Source organism: Mastigoproctus giganteus, chromosome 13 (genome assembly GCF_048544385.1).
Source record: "Mastigoproctus giganteus isolate SK-2022 chromosome 13, ASM4854438v1, whole genome shotgun sequence".
NCBI classification, from domain to species: domain Eukaryota; kingdom Metazoa; phylum Arthropoda; class Arachnida; order Uropygi; family Thelyphonidae; genus Mastigoproctus; species Mastigoproctus giganteus.
The window spans coordinates 113,257,335-113,283,981 of NC_143587.1; the positions used below are offsets into that span (position 1 = coordinate 113,257,335).

At 40.2% G+C, this 26,647-nt stretch overlaps 1 protein-coding gene across 1 annotated transcript; it reads left to right on the plus strand.

The window, feature by feature from the left end:
- The first annotated feature begins 6,551 nt into the window (after positions 1-6,551).
- LOC150076372 (adenosine receptor A2b-like) lies at positions 6,552-7,226 on the plus strand. The gene has a single exon (XM_090387337.1). The coding sequence runs from the start codon at positions 6,552-6,554 to the stop codon at positions 7,224-7,226; it is 675 nt and encodes a 224-aa protein (XP_090243463.1).
- The last annotated feature ends 19,421 nt before the right edge of the window (positions 7,227-26,647 follow it).

A 26,647-nucleotide genomic window follows, 5' to 3' on the forward strand; every position in this document is an offset into this window, starting at 1 on the left:
ACATTATGCAAATTATTCATGCCTATAAAAACATGGATTGCGACCACATCACTTCATTCCTTTTTTTTTTTTTTTTAGCTTGCCCAGTGGGATAGCCACATGATAGCAAATCATCGTCGTTTAGATAATTCTTTGAGATGGCGGACAGTTGAATGACTTGAAGCCAGGCAGTCGAAGGTGGAGGTGGCACTTTGGCTTAATTTGTCACGCAATGTCGTTTCGGAACCATGGAAGCAATTTCAGGAGACAGAAACCAGTACAAGAAGAGCTGGCCAAGAACTACGTCAACCAAAACAGACAGCTATCTGACTCTAACAGCAAGACGGAACCTTACAACGTCCTGTCCATATCAAGCTTAAGTCAAGATAAATAAAATCAAATTTGATGCTTGCATCTAATTTTTTTATTACTAGGCCATAATAATTAACTATATTGATCAGGCAAGAATTCCCGAAAAAAAAAAAAAAAAAAAAAAAAAAAACCAACTCTTATATTAGTGTCAACCAAGAGCTCTCTCATCTGCACATGTGTATTATATCCATAAATTGCTTACGTTCTCTGGTCGATTTTTCTATTTTGCGGGACGAAAAACCAGTTTTTTGGGGTAGGGAACCTAGTTATCCATGCCTCAGACTTAATAACTCACCACGGAATGAAAATTAGAGCATGAAGTTCCACGCAATATTGAGGGGATTTGAATCCAAGTCTTTACCACTTGATGTGAGGAGAATAGGATTATAACCACTGTGATACCGCGCAGAAAATTAGTTGGGTATATTAATCAATTAATTGATTATGTGTAGGTAATCCCAGCCTTGATCACGGAAACATCATCATGTTAGTGTATCTACTTACAGTACAGATAAAGGCCAATCAGTGTACTGATATGGTGCGTTGTTTGTGTTACGGTAAAATTCATCCCACCCTCAAACAATCAGCTACTCGTTAGTACATGGATCATTTCGCTGTATCGAAATTTCAGTCTAATGAATATCCATGAAAATTATTTCAAAAGAGGTAATTCTTAGTGAAAATAAATTCTGCTGTGTTTTTCTAATACACAAACGTAGCAATTTCCGCTTTTAGTATTACTATTATTAATAATGGAAAATGATGCAAGAAAGCAAGCATAAACAACAACAGCCAAAAAAAAAAAAAAAAAAAACACCAGTCCGTCCCCTCCAATAAATTGTATAGTTTTTCCTTGAATTTATTGAAACTACCCTTCCACAACAGTAGATTGAGGTTTGTTCCAAAAATCAACCACCCGCTGACTAAAGGCAAACTTCCGTACATCATCTATCTTGCAACCATCCTTCCTCAATTTGAATTTATGCCTGTTCATGTGTGTAGTCTGAGCAAGAGGAAGAATCCCATCAGCACTGAGCTTGCTCAATCCGTTCAAAGTCTTAAACACCTCGCAAGTGCCTAGATGCTGCAATTACCAGGACAGAAATCTTTCTTGGTAAGAGTGCCCTTTTCCCCTCCTCACCAATCTCGTTGCTTTTCTCTGCACTCCAGCAGCCCTACACAAATGTGGCTTGATCGTTTTCTTGTACAGTAGGATAATTCCTCCCTTATACCTGCTAGCAAAATTCCTGTATATATCATTGTTAAAACTCCGTGATCTGTCCTGGCAGCCTCTCTGCACTGTTCAGAGAACTTCATATCTGATTGCACAATAATTCTTAGATCTTTTTCATTTTCCACTGTCCTGAGTGTAGCACCACATAGTTGGTACGTTAATTTAGGATTGCTGTTACCTATATGGAGTAACTTGATTTTTCAATGATGAACTTCAATTGCCATTTCTTAGCCCATCTGTCTAATTTTTTTAGAGCTTGTTGCAGTAGCATACCTTGGTTACTGTCATTAACTACCCTTTAAACCTTGTATGAACTGCAAACTTAGACAGTAAGCCTGATGTAACCTCATCAATATCATTAATAAATATAGAAAACAACAGTAGACCAGCACTAAACCGTGTGGAATTCCACACGGTTTAGTTCTTAACCGTGTGTTAACATTAGTCCAAGAAGAGTAATTGATAACCACTCTCTATCATCCATCCACTCAACCATCCCTTTATCCACAGCAGTAATTTGCCATTAATACCACACTGCTCCAATTTGTGCAGCACTTTTCTATGTGCCACAGTATCAAATACTTTCCTGAAATTTAAGTATATGATATCAAAATTATTTTTTACGTCCAGTTCCTTTGTGACCACATTGTAGTATTCAATAAAATTGGTCAGACTAGCTCGCCCCTTGACATACCCATGCTGTGACTGAAGTATAAATGCACTTCTGTCTAGATGGTCCTGCATTACTTCTTTAACTGGTGACTCCATTATTTTCCCTGGAACAGAATTTAAGCTAAAAGTTCTGTAATTATTCATGTAACCAGTGTTTAATCCAGGGGAGTGACGGGGGTGAGTTTCACCCCGGGTGGAATAAAATTCCCCCCGGTGAAAAATAGTAATTTTTATTTTATAAAACACGAATTCAATAAATTTATGTCAAATAAACAACACGAAAAATCACATCAACTAAACGTGGTACTGTACTTGTTAGGTGGTAGACGGCAAAAATAAATCACTAACATTTCAAGACACGAAATTTTCAAAATAATTAAATGGGCAATATTTCTGGCTGCACAAATTGTAACTACAGTTCTAAAGTGACCAGATCCTTAGCATTCCAATGCATTCATCTAGGGGAGATTTTTCAACCCCCTAGAAACAATATACACATTTTTAAAATTTTTTATATATAAAAAAATATTCACATACAAAATACAAATTAAATACATTGACTTCTTTGAACTTTACTTATAAAATAAAATATCAAACTTCTTAAAAAAAAGAGAAAAAAATAGCAGGTATATATATATATTTTTTTTAAAGAACGCTGAAATTCAGTACACGATACCCCTCGCGTTACGCTACGTAACGAACAGAAAGTTGCATGAAGGATGGGAACAGAGAAAAATAATTGAAATTAGAAGAGATAAAAAAAAACACTTATTGGAGGGGTCATGTTTTTAATCGATTTTCATTTTGGTTTAGTGAAAAAAGGTTAAGTTTTTCTGTGAAATAATACTAATAATAATAGTACATACTACTTTTAACAATAAAAACAAGAGAAATTAAATGATATAATTAAATATATTTTTCCGCTGAGTGAATTTTTCTTCATTATTTGCCATTTCTTCGTAAAATTCTTCACAAGAATTAGCAAAATTGCACTTAATTTGTAGTATTGCTTTCAGCGTTTCTACTGTCAGTTGTGTTTCTGTTGACGTCCACAGCGTATTTATTTGCCAAAAAAACTGTTTCCGTTGAACCATTGGTTCCCAGCAAAAATGATTTGCATTATGTTTGCCATTAAGTATGGAGGCTACAGGTCCAATCCGGGACAGTTTGCAATGCGGGGCAAACGACTGAAATCCGGGACTGTCCCGCATAATCGGGGACGTCTGGTCACTTTAAACTAAACGCCACTATTCCAAGTGTCCGCATTTTCTAAAGTTATTAGTGGAGTCCCTCAGGGTTCAGTGTTGGGTCCATTGTTGTTTTCTGTATTTATAAATAATATTGATGATGGTATATCAAGCTTAATTTCCAAGTTTGCAGACGATACAAAGGTTGGCAGGGTTGTTAAGGACGCTACTGACGCTATGCTGCTGCAACAGGATCTGGAAAGGTTGAGCAGATGGGCTGAGAGGTGGCAAATGAAGTTTAACATTGACAAATGTAAAGTGCTGCACATGGGAAACAGCAACCCCAGAGCAACGTATCAACTCTGTGGTACTACACTGACAGTGGTAGAGAATGAAAAGGACCTGGGGGTAATTGTGCCGGCAGATATGAAGTTCTCTGAGCAGTGCAGACGGGCTGCAAGAGTAGCTCATGGTGTCTTATCAATGATATACAGGAATATTTCTAGCAGGGATAGGGAGTGATTATTCCCTTGTATAAGGCAATGGTCAGGCCGCACCTTGAGTACTGTATACAGGTCTGGAGGCCTCATTTCAAGAAGGATGTAGAGCTGCTGGAACTAGTACAGAGAAGGGCAACAAGGTTAGTGAACGGAACGAAGGGTTGCTCTTACGAAGAAAGGCTTAAGTTTTGCAAATTACAGTGTCTGGAGACTAGGCACTGGCGAGGTGATTTGATAGAGGTGTACAAAGCTTTGAATGGTTTGAGCATGCTCAATGCTGATGGGATACTGCCTCTTGCTCAGAATAATCACCTGAGAGGGCATAAATTCAAATTGAGGAAAGACAGATGTAGGATAGATGATAGATGTGCGGAAATTTGCCTTTAGCCAGCGGGTAGTTGGTTGGTGGAACAGACTTCCATCCCTTGTTGTGGAAGTTGATAGCCTAAATAAATTTAAGGCTCAGCTGGACAGGTATTTCGAACGAACGGAGGCGTGAAGTGGAAGGGTTTTTTTTTTTTTTTTGGCTGATGCTGTATAAGCTTACTTTCTTGCATCATGTGTCTCTACTAATGCTAATTAAGTATGGAGGCTACAGATCCAATCCGGGACAGTTTGCAATGCTGGGCAAACGACTGAAATCCGGGACGTCTGGTCACTTTAAACTAAACGCCACTATTCCAAGTGTCCGCATTTTTGTTTTATGGTTTTTAGGTTCCTTTTATTTTCACACAAACAATCTCTTGATAGTGTTCACACAAACGGTCTACTTGTGACTAATTCTTTTGCCGACCGGGCTAGCAGGGTGGGTAAAGTACCTTCCTGGCAACCCAAAGGTCACGGGTTCGAATCCCACCTCAGGTTTGGATCAGAGTAGTGCAAAAACTTTGGGAGGTGCATTATGGCCACAGAAGCCGATGCGTGAACAACTAACAAAAAAAAAAAAAAAAAAATGGGGGAAAAAAACTGATTCTTTGTATATCGCAAACAAGATTGCAGGCCGCGAATAGGTTCGCCTGAATTGGTTCGTGACAGATGCTGTTGTAATTGTAATTATAAAGTGTCCCACGGCTTTCAGGGGAGTCTGCAGCCACTAATTCAATCGTCAGCAGTTTCACTTTATGGTTTTCACATTCCTTTTTTTTTTTTTTTTTTTTTTTTTTTGTTTTTTCACAGCAAGAGTCTACTTGGAGCTAACCTTCCTTTGTATACTGCAAACGAGACGGTTTGGTCGCAGCCTATAAACGATACATTTTATAACCTTTTTATTATATAGGCATCTGTACTGTAATATTGCAACATGAAGATAAGCTGAGGTCCCGAATGAGTCATCGGAAAAATTAATAAATGATTGATACACATGAAAAGAAAAAGCAAAGAAGAATAACATTATTACAATACTTGCATGTTTGATTACAATTTGCACAATTTTTTTTTTTTTTTGAAAATTTTAATCGGTGATTTGCATATTATTAAACTGTGATTATTGTCAGTAATGAGGTTTTTGTGAACTATTAGTATTTAGATGTTAAATAATAAATATTTCCTTTTGTTTCCTATTTTGTTTTCTCACATTCTCTTATTATAACATTCATAAATATGCATAATCTGTATTTTTATTTATGCATAAATATAAATATTTACTCTTCTTTGGAAACTTTTTACTCTTCTTTTGAAACTTACGATTTTTTTCCCTTCTTGTTTAACGGAATGCAATATGGGCAGAAAAAGTGATGTTCATAATTTTTCTTCGATTTTTCGAAAAAAAAATAATAATAATAATAAATTTTAAACAACATTTACAAAGCACTAATAATAAGGGAATTCGACTAGGACCTAAACTAGGAATTTTTGTAGGTTTCTTTATTTGTATTTTGTCTATTGTAATTAGTTCCACCTCCATAAATAGCAGCTGCTAGCCACTTGCATCAGTGCACGTGCAAAATATCGGCACACTGAAAGACTGTTTTGGAGTTTTCGCTCATCGTGTTTCGCACATGCTTTTCAAGGCCAACCGGGCTAGATTATCGCCTATTGGTCTGAAGAAGTGGTGGGTTGAGAAGGCGGTCTGTTTGGTGAAATCGAAAATCGGTAAGATGATAGTAAGTTTCCAGTGACGGATCGCTTTCGTACTTCTTTTCCCCACTTGATGATGTCGTAAGTGTGTTCGTCAGTGTCTGATAGTACTAACTACTCACGAAGTGATAGGGCGCATTCGAAAATAGAATGATGACCAGAAACTTGTGCTGTGTCCGCGTTTGGGACGCCGTAACACCGAACAACTCAACAAACAGTGACGTGTTGCTCGTGAACACCGAGGAAGTATTTCTCTCTACTGAATGGAACAGATTCGGCTTTCTGGTAATCGAAATCATCTGGATGTTGTTGTCTGTTTTCAGCAACCTACTGACGATTATTGTTATTATTCTAAAGAGGAAGCTTTGGACAGTGACAAATCATTTTGTAGTAAGCCTCTGCACAGCAAGTCTCATGTTTGGTTTTTCCCTGCTTTACAGGATTGTCTACTTCATTTTACCGTCGTTATTACAGGGATGCAAATTCTGCTGTCTGGCTCGCTTCGTCTTGCTTCTCATTCCAGCATTTGCCATGATTTATGGACTGGCAGCTATAACGACAGACCGATACGTGGCTGTTTTCTATCCTCTTCGCTATTCGCAAATAATGACGCACAAGAAAGTGATAGGAACTCTGGCTATTTTGTGGTCCTTTTCCATCATTACGGGCTGCATCCCGTTGATCTGGAACCGGTGGTCTGCGTGTTCTTCATCTAGATGCGACTTTCTGACCCTCGTACCAGAGTTGTATCTTTTGGTGTTTGTGGTGGCTCCAGCCTTCTTCACAGCCTCCGTCATCGTCTATGTTTATTCCCGAATCTGGATAGAATCCCGAAATCAGCTGAGGAGGATTGCCGCTCTCTCTGCCGAGCCATATCGCATTCTCAAAGAAATTCGGACTACAATAACTGTAGGCATGATTGTTGCCAGTTACGTAGTTGCTCTGTTACCGTATTGTGCCATCCTGCTGTTAGCAGCCTGTAATCTCCTGACAAACGAATTACGTACAGCATATTCTGTATCTTTAGCGGTGTGTTTTGCTAATCCAGTTCTTAATCCACTAATTTACGTGTGGCGTAACCGGCATTTCAGGCATTCTCTGAAATCTGTCTTATGCAATAGTTGGAAAAAGAAGACAGAAGAAAGGACCAACAAGCAGAAAGAGGCGGTTATAGATATTACTACTACAACAGATAATCCTGCCTGAATGGTTCTATAGTACATTATGTTCCATGTGATCTCATTTGTTAGCTATTTCAGTGGTGACTCCAGGAATTAGTGTATAGCATTTGCAAGTGAATGGCTAATATTCGATATTCTGTCTACAAACTACAGAAATCGACTCATACTGGATTTAGTGCGTGTCTTGCGGTGGAATAGCACCTTTCCGAAAAATATAGTTAGGTGTTGTCAGGTAATGCCCAATTTAACAATTTACATTATTATTATTAGCCATATGGTGCAAGGAAGCCTCAGGCTTATGCTGCACCAGCCAAAAAAAAAAAAAAAAAAAAAAAATTCTGAATTACCCCGAGAGAAAGAGAGAGACTCAGAAGAAATAAAAGGGAATCACCAAGAAAGAGAAGAATGATGATATCCAGCTCAGGACCCTGGGTGTGCCATCTTGGATAAAAGATGAAATCCTGTGAATAACGTGTTGGCACCGAAGAACGACCTGCTTTAAGTAAATATTGTGCGCTATTGACATTTATCAGAAAAACATTGTCATCTCTTCCTTTTTCCATAGAATGGAGAGAGAGAGAGAGAGAGAGAGAGAGAGAGAGAGAGAGAGAGAGAGAGAGAGAGAGAGAGTCGGATAGTAGTGATTACTATATTTTTATATGAAAATGCAATTATTGAACGAACGTTATTTATTTTTTCTTCCATCTCAGTCAGTGTTTTTTCAGTCTTGTTCTTGTTGATACACCTCGCTTTCTGATTACATAATTAGTAATAAGAATAAAAGCATCTTTTATTAATCAGATGGTTCAATATTATTACAGCTAAAATCGCTTCAATTTTACAAGAAAATCATGCATAATAGATTATGTCATGGTGGAGCTCGGCATAATTGGAGTAAGCAACTGTTTTGGCTAAGAAATTCCATAAGGTACAATATCAAAAGGTAACATCTTGGCGACATGTCTTCGAATAGAAATGGGATGTCACGAGTAGTCCATCTAAGGGTCGGAAAGCGTTAAATACGATGCTGCACTGCATAGTAATTCAGAAGCGGATTTATCCTACAAGAAGTGACGATTGCTTAATTAAAATGGATTATTTTAACTATGGAATCGTCACTTCTCATAGGTAGGAAAAAATTCATCCAAATAACACTGTCAATTTACAAAGTTACCTTTAAAATATTTGGAAATTTAAAATAAAACAAAAGTTTTATTTCATTTTAAGTTACATTCCAGGACATTGTAATCATAATGACAAAAATCACCAATAGGTCCGCGCATAAATAACACAAATAACATAAATATTCAAAAACATAAATAACAGACAATATTTGGGACTGGTACAAGGTTTGCTTTTTGTAAATTTTTTAAATTTTTAATAATTTTTAACAGTAAATAAATTTTTATTCAAAATAATTTTCTATACGTGTATTATCTCTCTATACAGTAAAAAAGGTTTTCTCCTAGTGATATTTATTCGAGCCAATGGGAGAAGAGGGCGAGGCAATTACGTCACTACAAATGCAATTGACTATTGACAATTGCCTCCATAACATTCACCAACCTCGTGCTTCCATTTGTCTAACATTTGATGTTCCATTGTATCGTTTTTTGCATATTAATGAATATTGTATATGTGTAAATATAGTAATTTAGTATTTTGTAAATATTTTAAATATTTGTATAGTTTGTAAATATTTCAGTGAAATATTTTAGTCCTGCTCTTTGGGATGCAACAATATTCTTCATGCATTATGAAACCCTAAGCAAAAAGCCTTTTCCTAAGTGACCTACGTAAACGCACCAAAATAATTATATTGTGATATTAATTCACCTTGAGAATGCCACACACTACAAATGCACAGGTAAATAATTAGATAGGTCATTTCCTTGATTAGATATCTATCATAGTGACATACCGTTTTTTGTTTGGCAGCACTGGGGTCTCCCCCAACTCTTTTTTACTCTGTATAGATATTCTGCATAAGGCCAGGGTGTGTGTGTGTGTGTGTGTTTTGTGAAGTATTAGTTTGGGTTGTGTTGTTCCTGTGGCCACTTAGCCTGTGGGTCTGTGGAGAGCCATTAACACCCCCAGTTTCCATCGCTGCCCCGGGGAGGCAGGCCAGAACACATTAGGAGAGAAGAAAGCTCTGGCAGGGTGAATCTTTGTATAGCCTAGGCATCCAAGGAGAGCCCAAAAAAAAAAAAAAAAAAAATATATATATAGATATATATATATATATATATATATTGGAAAGGAGATAATGGGGAGATAGGAAGAGGGTGCGATAAAAGGAGCACAGTACAGAGGAGGGGCAATAGTTGAGGCACTCACCTGATTTGAAAGAGGTGACAATAAGGGGCCCCTGGTACAGGATGCCCATCCTGTTCCAGAGGGTGGGAGTTGAAAGCGAGAGATGGGGTAAGCCACCATGCAAAAGGGGGTAGGGACCACCCAGGGTGGAGAAAGGGGATTGGGGAAAGGAGACTCAAGTGTCTGAGACCATAGGAATAAAGCATCCCTCCCCCCCCCCCATACTTCTCCTTCAACCCATGCACGGTACTAAAGGTTTTGATACCTTTCGTGTTTGGGGTTTTCATAAAAAAAAAAAAAAAAAAAAGAACATAGGGAAAGAGATGCTATGGTGGAGCGTGCTTTTTTCAGCTCTGTCCCACACTGGCCTGGGTTTACCCTAATGGCCAATGTCAGCATCCCACACCATGCCAGCTAGGAAAAGCTACAGCATGATGTCGGCTTGAATAACCATGAGGGCCTGCATAGCCATCAGTCTGTCCAATGAAGAAGCTAAGATAGAACATGCAATTAATAATAACTTTAATTCACTCAAAATTCACACAATTTTACTTTTTATAGTTTTTTCTTACGCTTTTCTATTTTCTTTTATATATTAGACTAGATATCGATCAGTGCATTTCGACAGGTGCGTCTTTTATGTAGAAAAGATTCGAGTTACTCCATCCTACCTCTACATATTACGTAGAAAAGCTTTTAAGTAATGAGTTGGCGAGTAGAGGGCGAAGAACCCTAGTACCCTATTAATTAAAATTAGTTTACCATTTCATTGTAATGGCATTGAAAAACAAAAGGCGTTTTCAATGTAATTAATCAATTCGTTAACTTCAGATATAATTTGAAGAAATATCTCCTAAACAGAACGGAATAAAGCTTTGTTTCAGAGAATCATTGAGTATAGGAAAATATACGGGCACGCGGCATCCATAAATGGTTTACATTTAAAACAAAGAATTTTATTTATTTATTTAAATAAATTAATATATTTTATTTGAAGACAAATATATTTTACTGTATATTAGCTCTGCCTGACGGTGAAATTGTAAGTGTAATTAAAATAATTAAGTTTTCACTAGAAACTTTCAAGTATCGTTACCTTTTTTATGTTAACAATAAAGACAACTTTCTAATTTTAGCCGTTTTTTTTTTTTTTGTTTTTTTTTAATTTTCTATCGCAAGCGATATTTTTTTTAGTAACCGTCGGGTTCCCCCGTGGTAGCAGACCTGGCGGTAGGTACGGTAGCTTCGCCACTGTATCACAGTCATATACATATGATATTTGTCTCTATCAGTCGTTATATGCATTGTAGCATAGAGAATAGACATACATAGTAAAAACACTAATTTATTTTTGGCTTTAGGAAGCAGTAATTGAAGTTTAACAAATGCAAGGTATGATTAGCAGTAATCCCAGGATTACATACCAACTGTGTGCCTCACTGTGGGTACAGTACTGGAGAACGAAAAAGAGTTGGGAGTAAGTATTTTAGCCATTTTTTTGCGTTTTACCCGTTTGCAAATGGGCTGCCAGGCCATCCCATAGAATTTTGTCAATGATATGCAAAAATTTTGTTAGCAAGGATAAGAAAGTGATTATCCCATTTTATAAGGCAAGTCATAATCGATCTCATGTCATGCGATCTCATTTGTTACTTATTTCAGTGGTGACTGCAGGAATTAATGTATCGCATTTGCAAGTGAATGGCTAATAGAAATATATATATATATATACAGGGTGTTTCAGTTAAACGTTTCAGAACTTCTAACAGGGGTAGGGTACATCCTGACAACTCGAAATCATATAGCAATGTGGGGTCGGAAATGCTTTCCTAAAGCGGTGTTGTACACAGAAGCACCATAAAAAGAAAAGAGACCGTAAGTGAGAAATCGTTTTAATAATACATGAAAAGAAGCAAAAGGTACATGGATTAAAGTAAGTGTTCGAAGTTTCTTCCACGGGCTACAATGCACGCCTCACATCTCCGACGCATGGACATCCGAACATTCTGGAATACTCCAGGCGAATTTCGAATTTCTTCGGCAGCTACTGCGATTCTTGCAACCAGCTCCTCAGCATTGTCAACAGGGGTGTCATAAACTAGCGATTTCATATGACCCCAGAAATAAAAATCAAGACATGATAGGTCGGGTGACCGAGCAGGCCAACGCACGGGACCACCACGTCCGATCCACTGTTGACCAAATGTGACATCCAGGTAGTTACGAACATCTCCGCTATAATGGGCAGGGGCTCCATCGTGTTGGAACCACATTGTCTGTTGCGTCGATGCAGAAATCTGTTCATCTCTCAAAAGTTGTGGCAATACTTGCTTCAGAAAGATCAAGTAGATAGGTCCGGTTAGACGACACGGTAACAGGTAAGGTCCGATGAGGTGATCTCCCATAATACCGGCCCATACATTGACCGAAAATCGAATCTGTGCTGCACGACGTCTTATTGCATGCGGGTTCTCGACCGCCCAGATATGGTCGTTATGCGTGTTGAAAATTCCTTCCCTTGTGAAGGATGCCTCATCGGAAAACAACACTTCAGCAGATAAAAGGGGATTTGTAGCACATTTTCCAAGGTACCACTGTGCGAAAGCAATGCGAGGTGCATAATCCTCCGGTTGCTGTGTCTGGACACGCTGCCTGGAGTATTCCAGAATGTTCTGATGTCCATGCATTAGCATTAGCATTAGTAGAGGCATATGATGCAAGAAAGCAAGCTTATTCAGCATCAGCCAAAAAAAAAAAAAAAAACCCACTCCCATTTCACCCCTCCGTTCGTTCGAAATACCTGTCCAGTTGAGCTTTAAATTTGTTTAGGCTATCAACTTCAACAACAAGTGATGGAAGTCGGTTCCACCAACCAACCACCCGCTGGCCAAAGGCAAATTTCCGCACTTCTATCCGACATCCGTCCTTCCTCAATTTGAATTTATGCCCTCTGAGGTGATTATTCTGAACAAGATGAAGAATCCCATTGGCATTGAGCATGCTCAAACCATTCAAAGCCTTATACACCTCTATCAGATCACCTCGCCGGTGCCTAGTCTCCAGACTCTGTAATTTGCAAAACTTAAGCCTTTCTTCGTAAGAGCAACCCTTTGTTCCATTTACTAATCTTGTTGCCCTTCTCTGTACCCGTTCCAGCAGCTCTACATCCTTCTTGAAATGAGGCCTCCAGACCTGTATACAGTACTCAAGATGTGGCCTAACCATTGCCTTATACAAGGGAATAATCACCTCCTTATCCCTGCTAGAAAAATTCCTGTATATCATTGACAAGACACCATGAGCTACTCTTGCAGCTCGTCTGCACTGCTCAGAGAACTTCATATCTGCCTGCACAATTACCCCCAGGTCCTTTTCATTCTCCACCACTGTCAGTGTAGTACCGCAGAGTTGATACGTTGCTCTGTGGTTACTGTTTCCCATATGTAGTACTTTACATTTGTCAATGTTAAACTTCATTTGCCACCTCTCAGCCCATCTGTTCAACCTTTCCAGATCCTGTTGCAGCAGCATAGCGTCAGTAGTGTCCTTAACGACCCTGCCAACCTTTGTATCATCTGCAAACTTGGACATTAAACTTGATATCCCATCATCAATATCATTCATAAACACCAAAAACAACAACGGACCCAACACTGAACCTTGAGGAACTCCACTAATAACATTAGTCCACGTTGAGCAGTGTCCATTGATTACCACTCTCTGTGTTCTGCCACTGAACCATCCCCTTATCCATAGCAGCAATTTGCCTCCAATGCCACACTGCTCCAATTTGTGCAGCAGTCTTCCATGTGCAACAGTATCGAAAGCCTTTCTAAGATCCAAATATATAATATCAAAGTTATTCCCTGCATCCAGTTCTTTTGTGACTACATCATAGTATCCAATCAAATTGGTCAGGCAAGACCTGCCCTTAACAAAACCATGCTGCGTCTGAGCTATAACGGTCGGAGCTGTGTCGGAGATGTGAGGCGTGCATTGTAGCCCGTGGAAGAAACTTCGACCACTTACTTTAATCCATGTACCTTTTGCTTCTTTTCATGTATTATTAAAACGATTTCTCACTTACGGTCTCTTTTCTTTTTATGGTGCTTCTGTGTACAACACCGCTTCAGGAAAGCATTTCCGACCCCACATTGCTATATGATTTCGAGTTGTCAGGATGTACCCTACCCCTCTTAGAAGTTCTGAAACGTTTAACTGAAACACCCTGTATATGGCAAGGCAAGTCAACCCGCATCGTTCATTTTAGGAAGGATGTGGAACTGTTGAAACTGGTGCAGAGAAGGGTGTTGTGGAAGTGGGTAGTTTTCATAATTTAAGGAAGAAGTAGAGAACTTATTAGAGGGGATGGGGATCCAATGTGAAAAGGGTTCCTTTTTTCTTTTTTTTTTTTTTTTTTTGTTTATGCTGTATACGCTGCTTCCATCATTTGCCACTACTAACCAATGAGTCCACTATTTCCTCAGGAACAGAAGTTAAACTAATAGGTCTGTATTTACTCATATTACCCTTTGATCCCCTTTGTGAATTGGGGATAAATTTGCACATCTTCACTCCGTGGGAACTTCATTCCCATGAGTAAAAAAAAAAAAAAAAAAAAAAAAAATATATATATATAAAATAAAATTATTATTATATTAGGGTTACCCATAATTGAATACATAAACCCGTATTGTGTCTGTAAATTACGTGTGTTATCTGGTTGATTTTGCTGTTTTGCTGGACGAAAAATCCCCAGTTTCTGGGGGGGGGAGGGAACCTTGCTATCTACACCTGAGACCGACTAACTCAACCACGGAGTGAAAAGCGCCCACTAAAGTTCTTTACATTAACGAAGGGATTCGAACCCAGACCTTTTCCACCCGGTGTGGGGAGGACGGTGACGACACCATTGTGCTACCGCGCAGACTCTCACGAGTCCAAGGATGCTCTCATAATTATGGCTAAGGGTTTGCTTACTTTCTTTGCTGCCTCCTTGCATATAACTGGATAAATCCAATCCACCGCAGGTGCCCTTCTTATGTATACGTGTATAGTATCTTATGTAGGACGGCACCTGAACGAAAGTTCAACTCCACCTTTGTACACTGTGATGGTCATGGTTACAGAGCACTGTAACAGGCCAGAAATGTGTGTAATATTATGTTCGTGCAGTGTATGCGTTGTTTAGTTGTTTCTTTAGCCGTTTTGTCACCAGGCAGGCGATCACCTGGAAAGCGTGCCCAGTGTCTATCTACATCACGGGGAGGTAGGCCACAACTACACATGAACCATGGCCAACCTCAACAATCACACACACACACACACACACACACACACACACACACACACACACACACACACACACACACACAGTCATTCCCAGGAGACAGGACAGCAGGAGACGAAGAAATAAAGAGAATAGCATAAAGTAAAAAAAATAATAATAATAAATAAAAAAAAAAAAAAAATAAAAAAAAATAAATAAATAATAAAAATAACTAAAACAAAAAAATAAATAAAACAATAAAAATAATAAATAAATAAATAAAACAAAAGAAATAATAAAATAAATAAATAAAATCTTTATCTATGTCTTTGCCCACGTCTTTATGCAGTGCTGCCCAAAGTAGTCCACAGAGAGAAAAGGTGTACATCAAACAGCAGCAGTAATGTCATCCAAAAACAAGATCAGCAGGAAAAAGTTCTAGATATAATTCGTTTAATCTGCAGTGGTATCAGAAGTCACTGGTTGATGATGGTATCACTGTGCAAGGTGCTCTTCTTATGTCTAACTTCAACAATTTCTCCTCCACTTTGCTTTCAGTTATTACAAAATCATTTAGTTCCCCGTTGGAGTTTGATAAGCTTCTCGCCTCCACTTCCATACAGAATTCCTCATATGTGAATGTAGATGCAATGAATCATTGTTTGTCAGCTACTTGAGCAGGATCATCAACAGTCGAATCGCTGATATATCAAGTGGACCAGTGTGATTTATCGCCTTCCTTCTAAAGTTTACCTAAGTAAAGAAGTCTTTGGTGTTTTTCTTTGCGTCCTTTGCACAAGATTTCTCGTAATCTGCCTTTGCTTGCCTAACCTCCTTTGTGACTTGGTTACAGATTAGTTTATATCTACCATAGGCTTCTATGTTGCCTGATAAGTTATACGAATCCCATGCATTTTTCTTCTCTGCCATGAGTCTCATTAGTTTGTCTGACATCCATTTAGGCCAAACCTTGAACAGTATTTCTTAGTTTGTATGAAAAGCCTAGTAGCTTCCAAGATTAGTTGCTTGAATGCTTCCCATTTAGAATTTTCTATTGATAACGTCATTAGCTAGTCCAACTGTATAGAATTTAAAAAGTGTCTGAGACCACTGCAGTCACCTTTATGAAATCAAAAACCCTTCCATTTACTCCTGATATGGTAGTTACATCTTTAAGTGAATCCCACATCAGTACAATGTGATCCTGCCACCAAGTGGTTCCTTTATCTGCAGATTCTTAATGCATGAATCACTGCTGATAACGAGATCAAGAATATTACTCTCTCTGGTTGCCTCTCGAACATGCTGATGTAAAAACACTCATCCGATAAATCCACAAAAGTTTTGTAGTGTGACAGTGACCAGCACAGAAGTTCCAATCAATATGTGGTTTCTGATGTTATTCTGATTTACTGGCCCACTATATTTCTCTCTACAGTTGTTCTGTGTACTCCTCAGAGTCATTAGGCCTATAACACACTCCTGCTCTCATTTTTGCATTCTCGGTGCTTGTCACACCAAACTGACTCATGATTGCACTGTCCATCAGTGTCAACTGGATGCACTGCCTTAGATTTGATGTGTTTCTTAATTAATAGCATAACCCCTTCTCCCTTCCCATCCTGTCAATCTGTACACATTGTACTTCCCAAATTCCAATTCTGCATTCCTTATTTCTGTGTAACACCACGTCTCTGATGTCCCAACAATATCTACCTTTGATTTCTTGACCAGCACTTCAAATTCATCAAATTTATTTATTATACTCCTAGCATTGGTGTACACGCACCTGTTCTTACTCTTCGTTACCCTAACACAGCCATGTATTCTTTGAAATCCCCAGCACCTTGCTTTCCAGGCTGCTGCTCGATCCAATAGAAGTAGTGGAAGGTCCCTTTCACACCTGCCTGTGGTTACTGTTATTCTATTAGTCTGTGTATCCCTCCAAAAGCTACCAGATTTCCGACCCACCTAAAACTGCCTCGATAGCATCAGCAAATATTCTTGCTCTCTCTCTGTTTAAATGTATCCCATTCCTGTAGACGCAACCTCTTCTGTTAACAACCTCTATAAACTAGACATACTTTAATAGCAAGGGATCGAAATAGAAGGAGGCTGGCCCATTCTTGTAGCTTTGCAAGGGCTCCATTGGCTGTTGTTTCCAGGGAAGCTCTGGAGTTTCCAGTGACAGTCAGTATCAAGTCGTCTGCGAAGGCTTGGGTGGAAACATCCCCCAGGTCTAGGTTCAGGAACTCGTCCATGACCGCATTCTATAGAAAAGGGCCAAGGACAGAGCCCTGGGGCATCCTCTGTAGACATTTCTGGAGACTTGTCGATAGGCATTTCTGACTGTAATACTTCTGTTGTGAAGATAGCCCTGTATGCAGCTGTAAAGATTTGCTGGAATGCTAGCTTCTCTGAGTCTTCGTAGTATACTTGGCCACCAGAGCAAGTCAAAGGCCCCTGGCGAAATCCACTGATATTATTAAGAAATATTTGGTGGCTGAATTTTTGACTGAATCCGTGAGCTGTCGAAGAGCATCTTCTGCTGAACGGCCTGCCCAAAAACCGAACTGGTTTGGGGACTGGAGATTTGCATTTTTATAGTGTTTTTCCAATCTGGATAAGAGAAGACGTTCAAATATTTTGCTTAAAACGGGAAGGAGTGCTATGGGCCTGTATGACCTTCGCTGCTCTGGTGGTTTACTTGTGTTCTTCAAAATGAGGCATGATTGGCCTCTTTCCAGTCATCTGGGAAGAGTCCAACTTCCAGACAATGGTTGTACAGGCTGAGGAGATTTGATTGCGTTTCTGCAAGCTTCTTAATTACTTCTGCTTCAATGAAGTCTAACACTGGGCTTTTTTTGTTTTTTGTTTTGCCAATGGCAAGTTTTAATTCATCTAAGTTGAAAGGCTGTTCTATAGAAGTGGTGCTGTAGGATGTATTTTCAGTACAGATTTCTTGTTGCTGGCTGGATCGAGGATCTGTGTTTAGTGGGAACAGGGTGTCCAAGATGTTGTTTATTGACTCTTCCCATGTGAGAGTTGTGGTGCCCTGCGGGGTGGCTGTAGAGATGACCTTACCCCTGGGGAGCTTGTTCGTAACAATGCGATACACAACTCCCCAGGGGGTGCTGTTTCCAGTCGAGGAGACCAGGTGCTCCCAAGACTGTTTCTTCTTGGCTCTAATTAAACTAGTGTAGTCATTTCTTAGCCTGCGATAGTTATTACATAGGGTATCAACTTCATGAGGGGGCCAGGTACGGCGAGCACGTTGAAATGATTACCGCACTGTATGCATCTGATGGCAGAGATGATCTAGTTGGTTGCACCACCGTGGGACAGCACTCGGGAAAGGGTGTTTCTTCTTGATTGTTTTGTCACATGGTTGTGATTGTTATTTTCCTCTGATGCTGGTTGTGGCTGATGTTGGTGAGATTGGTGTTTCCAGGAGTTTGAAGGGAAGCTTGGACCGTTAAATTAAAGAGGTCCCAGTCTGCTTTGTTAATTGCGTAACGGATGATATTGTTTCTAGGCAGAGGTGCTGATTCTATTGAGTGTTGAAGGTTGAAGGTAATCACCCTATGGTCGGAAGTTGGCCTTGCAGACTTTCCAGTCAGTGATCTTAGTGGCAATGGATCTTGTGGCTGCTGAGATGTCTATTGTGGATTCCCATAGGGTATTACTGAAGGTATGCATGTTGTTAGGCTTGTTAAGGATTACAAGAGAGGATGTAGCGAGAAAGTTCTCGAGTTGTCGGCCGTTGTGATTGCCCGGGCGGTCTTCCGAGTTGCTGTGCCACATTGCAGAATGGCAGTTGACGTCGGCACAGAGAATAATCTTCCCATCTGGGAGGAGGGCTTGGACTGCTTGCAGATACCCGATGGCAGGGGCTATCTCTTTGCCTGGACGACAATACAATGAGATGACGTGGAACGATCCCATAGGTCCTATAAGCTGGGACCGCACATAACTGCCACCAAAATCCACAGAGGGTGTGGATTTTGGTGGCAGTTATGTGCGGGTTCCTAACAAGGATAACTGCCCACGGAATGTCTTCTTCTGATTGTATAATTTTGTATGTAAGCGGATGTCCCCTGACTTTTCTTGCATTTGTATAGGGCTTTTGGATGAACAGGACGTCTGTATTGTCTTTGTCAGCCTTTATTCTTATTTGGTCCAACACAGGACGCACTTGCTGACCATTTAGATGCATAAATTTCATGATTGTACAGTTTTATGTCTTATATGGGGGCCATAGTTGATTCTTTGTTGTTGTTGTGTGCTTCTTTCTTTCAGATAAACCGGGCACTAGTTATCCCTTATCGAATGCATGTAATCCATTTTTCCTAGTTTACAGTTGGCGCAAACCGGTTCTTCAGTTTTGTTAGGACAGGTGTTAAAGTTATGCCCTTTCTTGGCACAGTGCCCACACATGGAATCGACCTGTGTACATGTGTGTGTAATATGACCGCACCTGCAACAGCGAAAGCACTTTGGGACGACCATCTGTTCTTTGAACCTACAGCTAGTCCACTCGAGGTACATCCTGTCCTGCTGCTTAATTACTTGCCAAGCTTGTGCGGAGAGGTCAATGACCCAGTTTACATTCTGGGAGGATTTTCCTTTGGTCTGGTACTTTGGTTGTATCGCATCTTCGATGCTGGTAAATTCGCTTTCACCTCGAAGGTTTCTACATTAGATTTCTTCAGCCACTTGTTCCAGTTTGAGGTTTTTATTGATGCCAAAAACAATAATTGCTGGGCCTTTCTTTTTGGGTGTCTCAGCTTTGAGTTCCATGGTGGAAATTTTTGGGTTGTCCAGTATTGTCTGGGATTCGTGTCGCGTTGCGGTCTCAATTATTACTCCGATGTTCCTGGTTTTTCTTATTGATTTGATACGGGTGTTCTTTAAGTTGCTTGCAAATTTTTATACAACGGCCGTCTTGCCAGCTTCACTCGATTCCATGGGGCTGTCTTCTGTTGGTTTTAATACAACCAGATGTTGCTCCTTTAGTAGCGTTTTCTTTATCTGGGTTGGCTTGTGTGCTTCAGTAATCTTTTTTGATTCCTCAGTGCATCTGCATAAGAGCGGGTGCGCTGTAGTATGTCATTTCCACGCTCTTCCTAATAGGTTTCCACTTTGGCTTTGAGCCTCTCGTTGTTGACATGAAGGTCAAAAATGATGCGTTCCATCTGGCTCCATATCTTTATTATATCTCTGCGAGTTGCAGACGTAGTCCGGTTTGTCGGCTTGGCCATGAGAGCTTCCAAGCCGGATCTAAGGGAAAAGACTTCGTCAGTTACAGTTTCTACATACAGGTGTTCAGATTCACGATTGTATTGGTAAGTTTGATCGGTATTTGATATGGCTGTCATATCTGTGGAAACGCTATTCTCTAATGGCATCGTGGGAATGCCATCCGACCTATTTCAAGGTCAGGCCTAAGGCAAGGTCAGGCATATGTTCCACAGCATTTTCCGTCATATTATGCGCTTGCCTATCAATGTACTCGTGAATCACTCGGCTTCCAGCAAGACCGCACAATACCATGTAAATCCAGAAAACCCTGGGTTTCGAATGATCTTCTAGCAGTTAAATTAGGACAAAAATCTAGTGTTCTAAATCTACTCTGAGAAGTAAAGAGCAAATTGCAGCATCTAGATGCGCTGTGTTTTTCACCCAGAGGACCTCTTAGATAAGGGGGCCCCGGAGAGTGACCGCATTTAATGGTTCTTCTACAAGTTTGTTTAGTGAATTGCATGTAACTAGAAGGAATGGTCAGGATGCTAAATAGTAACAAACAAAACAAGGTTTATTAAACATATAAGTATACAAATGAGCACTATAGAACTGGTACACAGTTTGAATTAAATGGTATGTGATTGTTAGGTAAATTAACTGAATACAAGCATTATCTTGCTGTTAGCATTATAGTTCTGTAATGTTCTTCATGTGGCTTTTCCACTAATTCTCTGGCAAGTACAAAATGATTGGTGTTTGTCAATGCACATAACTGTTCAAAACGAGAACAGGGAATTATATTAACTTAATAGTGTAATTAGTATTTTGACAACTAAATTAATAAGTCGCATTATTTATTAAAACTAAGTACTAAGAAAATGATACAACAATTATCTGGATACATATATATATACATGTGAGGAAAGATGTCTTATAAATGCATTAAAACGTATGCAGATGGTAGGTTCGGCTTTTGGGTAATTTAATAGTTTGTTATTAAACAATAAGGGTTGACTTACCTGAAAATATTCTGCACCGCCTTGGTGGGGGGAGGGGAATCTGTATCAGACGTCAATATGGTTATTTTCTCATCTTTTCCTAGTAATTATTTTACTTCTTCTTCACACAATGACAAAAATCGGCCAAAACTCTCACTGCTCTTCTCTTCCTGTCATGTTTCCACCATGAACTTATTATTCGTTCTTTCCCCTCTCCAATATATATACACCTCCACATCCCCTGAATTGAAACTCCCTAAGAATTGTTCTGATCTCACGAGTCAACAATGTGGGGGGGGGGATAAATGGATATTGTACCATGCATGGAGTGTCGAAGTGACAGCTAATATGTTTATAAAGGTCTCGTTATGCAAGACGTGCCGTGTCTTGTCCTGCTATTCTACTCTTATAACAATCTACACCGTTCTTAAGACCTTGCATTCGACGTTCCCGTTGCACAGGAGAACAAGTGGCGTCACTGAGTGTAGTATTACAGCGACCGCACCCCTGGGGTGATTGAAAACGAAAGTAAAAGCTTAAGCTCCGCCGAAATGACGCTTTAGTATATAGGGCAGTGGCAAAAGTAAAGGGCGTCTTGAGGTACTGAATACCTCTTAAGGGCAAAAAAAAAAAAAAAAACTAACAATGAAAAGGTTTTTTCATACATATTTTCTTCTTGATCTTCCACAGATTCATGTAGTGCAAAGTCACCCTGGGATCTTATTAGGGGGACAGTCAATGTCCTTTCCTCATTTTCTGGTTCACTGTTTGACATGGTGGAGATTGTCAGTTTTGATAGATGGACAAGTACGGATTTACTGCAGGGGTATTTCAACGTAATAGTTGAGATATAATCACAATTCATTTGCTTTACCTGCATTCGATTTCGATCATGGAAAAACTTTCTGCACTCGCTGAAGACAACGCTAAGGCTTGGACATATCTTCAAATTTGATACAAATGCCATTATTCATGGTTCTGCCTAAGTTGCTAATATCTTTTTAAATTGTGTAGATAAATCCATTCTGCATTTAAAAATCTGATTCACCGCAAAGGCACTTGTTTCAAAGTTTTCCGGCTTTTCATCAGTTGGTGACTGACTCTGTTAGCAAATGTATGCCAAACTGTGAATAATATATTTTGCCTAAGTGAACAGCCAAACGGTGCAGGGAAATGAAATAAAAACATAACTTATGTTGTTTGCATAACTTATGTTTAGGAAGACTACTGAACAAATTAGAGCAGAATGGTATTAAGGGTAAGTTGCTACAATGGATAAAAGGGTGGTTGAGTGGGAGAAGACAGGTGGTAATCAGTGGACGCTGCTCTTCGTGGACTAATGTTATTAGTGGAGTCCCACAGGGTTCGGTGTTGGGTCCACTGTTGTTTTGTATATTTATCAATGATATTGATGAAGCTATATCAGGCTTAGTGTCGACACTTCTGTAGTTTGCAGATGATACAAAGGTTAGCAGGGTTGTTAAGGACAGTAATGGCAGTGTGCTACACAGGATCTAGAAAATTTGGGCAGATGGCCTGAGAAGTGGCAACTGAAGTTTAAAATTGACAAATGCAAAGTACTACATATGGGTAGAAGTAACCCCAGAGGAACGTATCGTGTGGTACTGCACTCATTTTCTACCACCCTAAGTGCAGTACCACACAGCACTTATCCCTACCATATCCGGCGTATACAAGGTCTCGGCAACAGACTACCCTCCCAGAGTGCTCCCATAGTCATTGGCGGATCTTAACAGAAAATTTGCATTATCTCCAAAACGGTTCATTTGCGGCCTGATGTTCACTGGGACTTTTTTGCTTATTTTAGTTTATATATTTCACCTTTAAATTATTGACCATCATTTTTGAAACACCCTGTATATATAGTAATAAAATCCATCTCGATACACTCTCCTTGAACTTTACATACTTTTTCCACTGTTGTAACCATGCATTAAACGCTTCTTGCAAGCCATTTTTTGAAAGACTGTGAAGTGCTTCTGTTGTAGCTATGCGAGGATCATAGTGTCGGACGTGAAACACATACATTTCAGAGCTTTATTCAGGTGTAGAAACAGGAAGAAATCACAAGGGACTAAATCTGTGGAATAAGGGAGATGTGGAGAACCTCGGCACCTGTTGCAGCGATCACTGCCTGCACAATATTAACCATATGGAGTCTTGCATTGTCTGATAGAGAAACCACTTCACACTGGACAGTTCGGTCATATAGGAATATGGCCATCATACCAAGACACTGATTACCATGTTTCATTCATCTCTTTAACTGTTTCAGATGCATTTAAGCCCCGTCTGACACAACAACGAATCACATACATATTGCTGTTCAATCTGTATGCCCAACATGATACATGTACTTGCTTCAAAACGATTGTCAGTGACACGCAGCTAAAAAAAAAAAAAAAAACTCTACACACAACACTAGCTCAAAAAGTAGTGGCATGCATGCACACAGTGTGCTCAGTAGTGATCAGGGAGAGCGCCTCTAGCGGCAGTTATGGAAAGTTTGCACGGTACACAAAATCTTTCATCAGTCTGTGAATTAAATTATCACTCCTTGTATGTATGTGTGTGTATATATATATATATATATATATATATATATACACACACACACATACATACAAGGAGTGATATATATATATACACACACGCACTAATGAGCCAAAACATTATGATCAGCGAGTCGTTATGGAAATCGGAGCAACTTCAGGTGAATTATGGTATGCGCACGGGTCAGGACGTGGGATAAAAAACACCTGATACTGAGGTCGGGACGTGGGATAAAAAACACCTGATACTGAGTTCCGTTAATCAGTGTTACTCTTGTTCTTCAGATGGGAAAGGCAGCAGACTCAAGCAAGTTTGACAAAGACCAAATTGTAATGGCCAGAGAACTGGATCAAAGCACGTCCGAAATGGCACGGCTGGTAGGATGCTCACAGTCAGCCGTGGTTATTACCGGGGAAGAACGCAGGCCAAGGGTATCCAGCCCAGTTAGCTATATGGCTATTCGTCAGATCTGATGTGTCTCTTTAAAGGATTCCTCGTTGATTCGCTGTCTTAGGGGAATTAGTCGTCTTTAATGTAATGTCCAAGTGGCACGTCTTCACATCTGGTTTTTGCCTCTTTGGTGCATTCCTTGATGGATTATGTTCAATGGGGAATCATTAATCTTGCCGGTCTTATTCGGGTGTCGTCCTCTCATCTCAGATTCGTCTGTTTAGCATATTCCTTGTTGGATTTCTATCATTAGGGGGCTCACCCATTTCAACAGCCCTGTCCAGGTGTATCAACATCACATCTCATGTTTGTCTCTTAGTGCGTTCCTTGATAAATTGCTATCTTTGTTTTTCGTCTACTGAATAATGCCTGTGCAAATTTTCTGAGGGCAGCAAATTCCTCCTTGGAGTCAAGTAGGTGGTATTCTTGGTTTGTGGGAGTGTATCTTATTCTCATGATGAGTTCTCCTCTTGGGTCTTCATATAATTCACTCATGGATAACGTGCTTCCAGGTTTATATTTCGCCACAGGGGCAGTGGCGTTCCTCAGTAATACCCATACTGTGGAGCTTATCCTCAAAAGGACCATGTCCTGTAAGGTGGTGTTCAGTCACAGGCAAAGCCATTCTGGAGCCTTCGGATAGTTTCATGACATTGCATATGAATTTACAGGTGATCTTGCCTTCACTTTTCTCACTTCAACTAATCTGCCCGTTATGTCAGATGATGACCAATATTCTTGCCTTTTCTTTTTTATATTCCTTAGTCATATCCATTGTGTATCCCATTCGTTGTTATGGGAATTTTCCGTGAAAGGTGGTAGGGCAGAACTTGAAGAGTTGCAGTGCTTGTTGTGCTGCTTGCCCTGGAGATCATGAGGAGGATGTTTCTTTGGGTTGTCTCTGGTAGTCGTCTGTTGACCGCGGTTCCTGCCTTCAAGAACCAGGCAGGGGCTCCGTAGGTTATGACTGGTGTAAAAAGCGTTTGGTAGTAGAGGGATAGGGTTCTCCTGCTGAGTCCCCAGTCCCTGCATGTCACTCTTGCAATTAGGGCTGTATATCCTATTTTCTGTTTTAAATTGGTGATATGGGAAGTGAAAGATAAGTTTCTGTCCAGTATTATACCCAAGTATTTGTTGTTTGGACAGTATGATTATAGTTCCGGCAACTTTGATCTGTGGAGGCCTCCTCAGGTCCAGGGTACTCTGAAGTAAAATAGAATTAGTTTTCTCTGGTGCAATTCTAAGAGTATGAGTGTTTGCCCAATCTTGAAGTGTCTGAAGTGCCTGATTAGCTTGGGTATCCAAGCAGGCTCTTGAGTCCGCTGCAGTCGTCAGGATTAGATCGTCTGCGAAGGCCTGGGCATCGACATCACCGAGATCCTTGGAGTCGAAAACAATGTTCCTCATTAGCAGCCCCAGAACAGAACCCTGGAGGCATCCCCTGCAGACAGTTCTACAGGTGCTGGCATAAGGAGCAACAATCTGGACTTTTCTATTTTGTAGGTATGATCTTAAACAACCTAAAAGGTTTTGAGGGAGTCACAATGCTCTGAGCCTTGCCAGGATGCTCAGCCACCACAGCATGTCGAACGCCAGGTGAGATGTTGGACGACCACGGCTCATGATGCTCGAGATGTTGGACAACCACGGCTCATGATGCTCGAGGTGAGCGAAGGCTCTCCCAGATGGTATGTGGCAACAGAAGAGCAACTGTGACACAACTCGCCAGTAATTGGAATATTAGTGATGGGAGTAATGTCACAACACAGTACATCGAACCCTGATGAAAATGGGTCTGCGTAGCCATATGGCACTCCGAGTGCCCATGCTAACGACGGTTCACCGGCGACAGCACCTACAATGGGCGTGCGAGCATCGAAACTGGACCTTGAGTGATTGGAAAGTCGTCTGGTCCGATGAATCATGTTTCCTGTTGCACCATGTGGACAGCCAAGTATGTGTGCATTATTTACCTGGGGAAGTGATGGTGTCCAGATGCACTGTGGGACGAAAACAAGCTGGGGCTGTGGTATCATGCTTTGGGCAATGTTCTGCTGGATTACCCTGGGTACAGTCATCCATGTGCTGGGCAGGGCATTCTTCCGTCTACTACCTAAACATCATTGCTGACCAGGTACATCCTTTCATGGCAGTAGTCTTCCTCCTTGGCGGTGCCATCTTTCAGCAGGATAATGCACCATGCCACAACGACCGGATTGTTCAAGACTGATTTGCGGAACATGAGGAAGAGTTCCAGGTATTGCCCTCGCCGCCAAATTCCCCAGACATTAATCCCATTGAGCATGTGGTTTGTGTTGGAGCAGCAACTACGATCTGGTGCATCTCACCCAGGAATTAAAGGATCTGCTGGTTATGTGTTGGTACCAGATACCACAACACATTTAGAAATCTTGTAGCATCCATACCTTGCCGAGTACCGGCTGTTTTGGCTGCACATGGATGAGTACAGCTAGCAGAAGCCTTTGCGTACGGTAGCCCTAACTGTCTTGGTCTCAAATTGAAGATATTTCTTCCTAGGTGTGCAGAAACATGGAAAAATATAAAAATTTAGAAGTTTTATTTTACAGAATGTGC

Coding starts and splice junctions, on each gene's coding strand:
- LOC150076372 (XM_090387337.1), top strand. CDS start 6,552: ATGATTTATGGACTGGCAGCTATAACGACAGACCGATACGTGGCTGTT.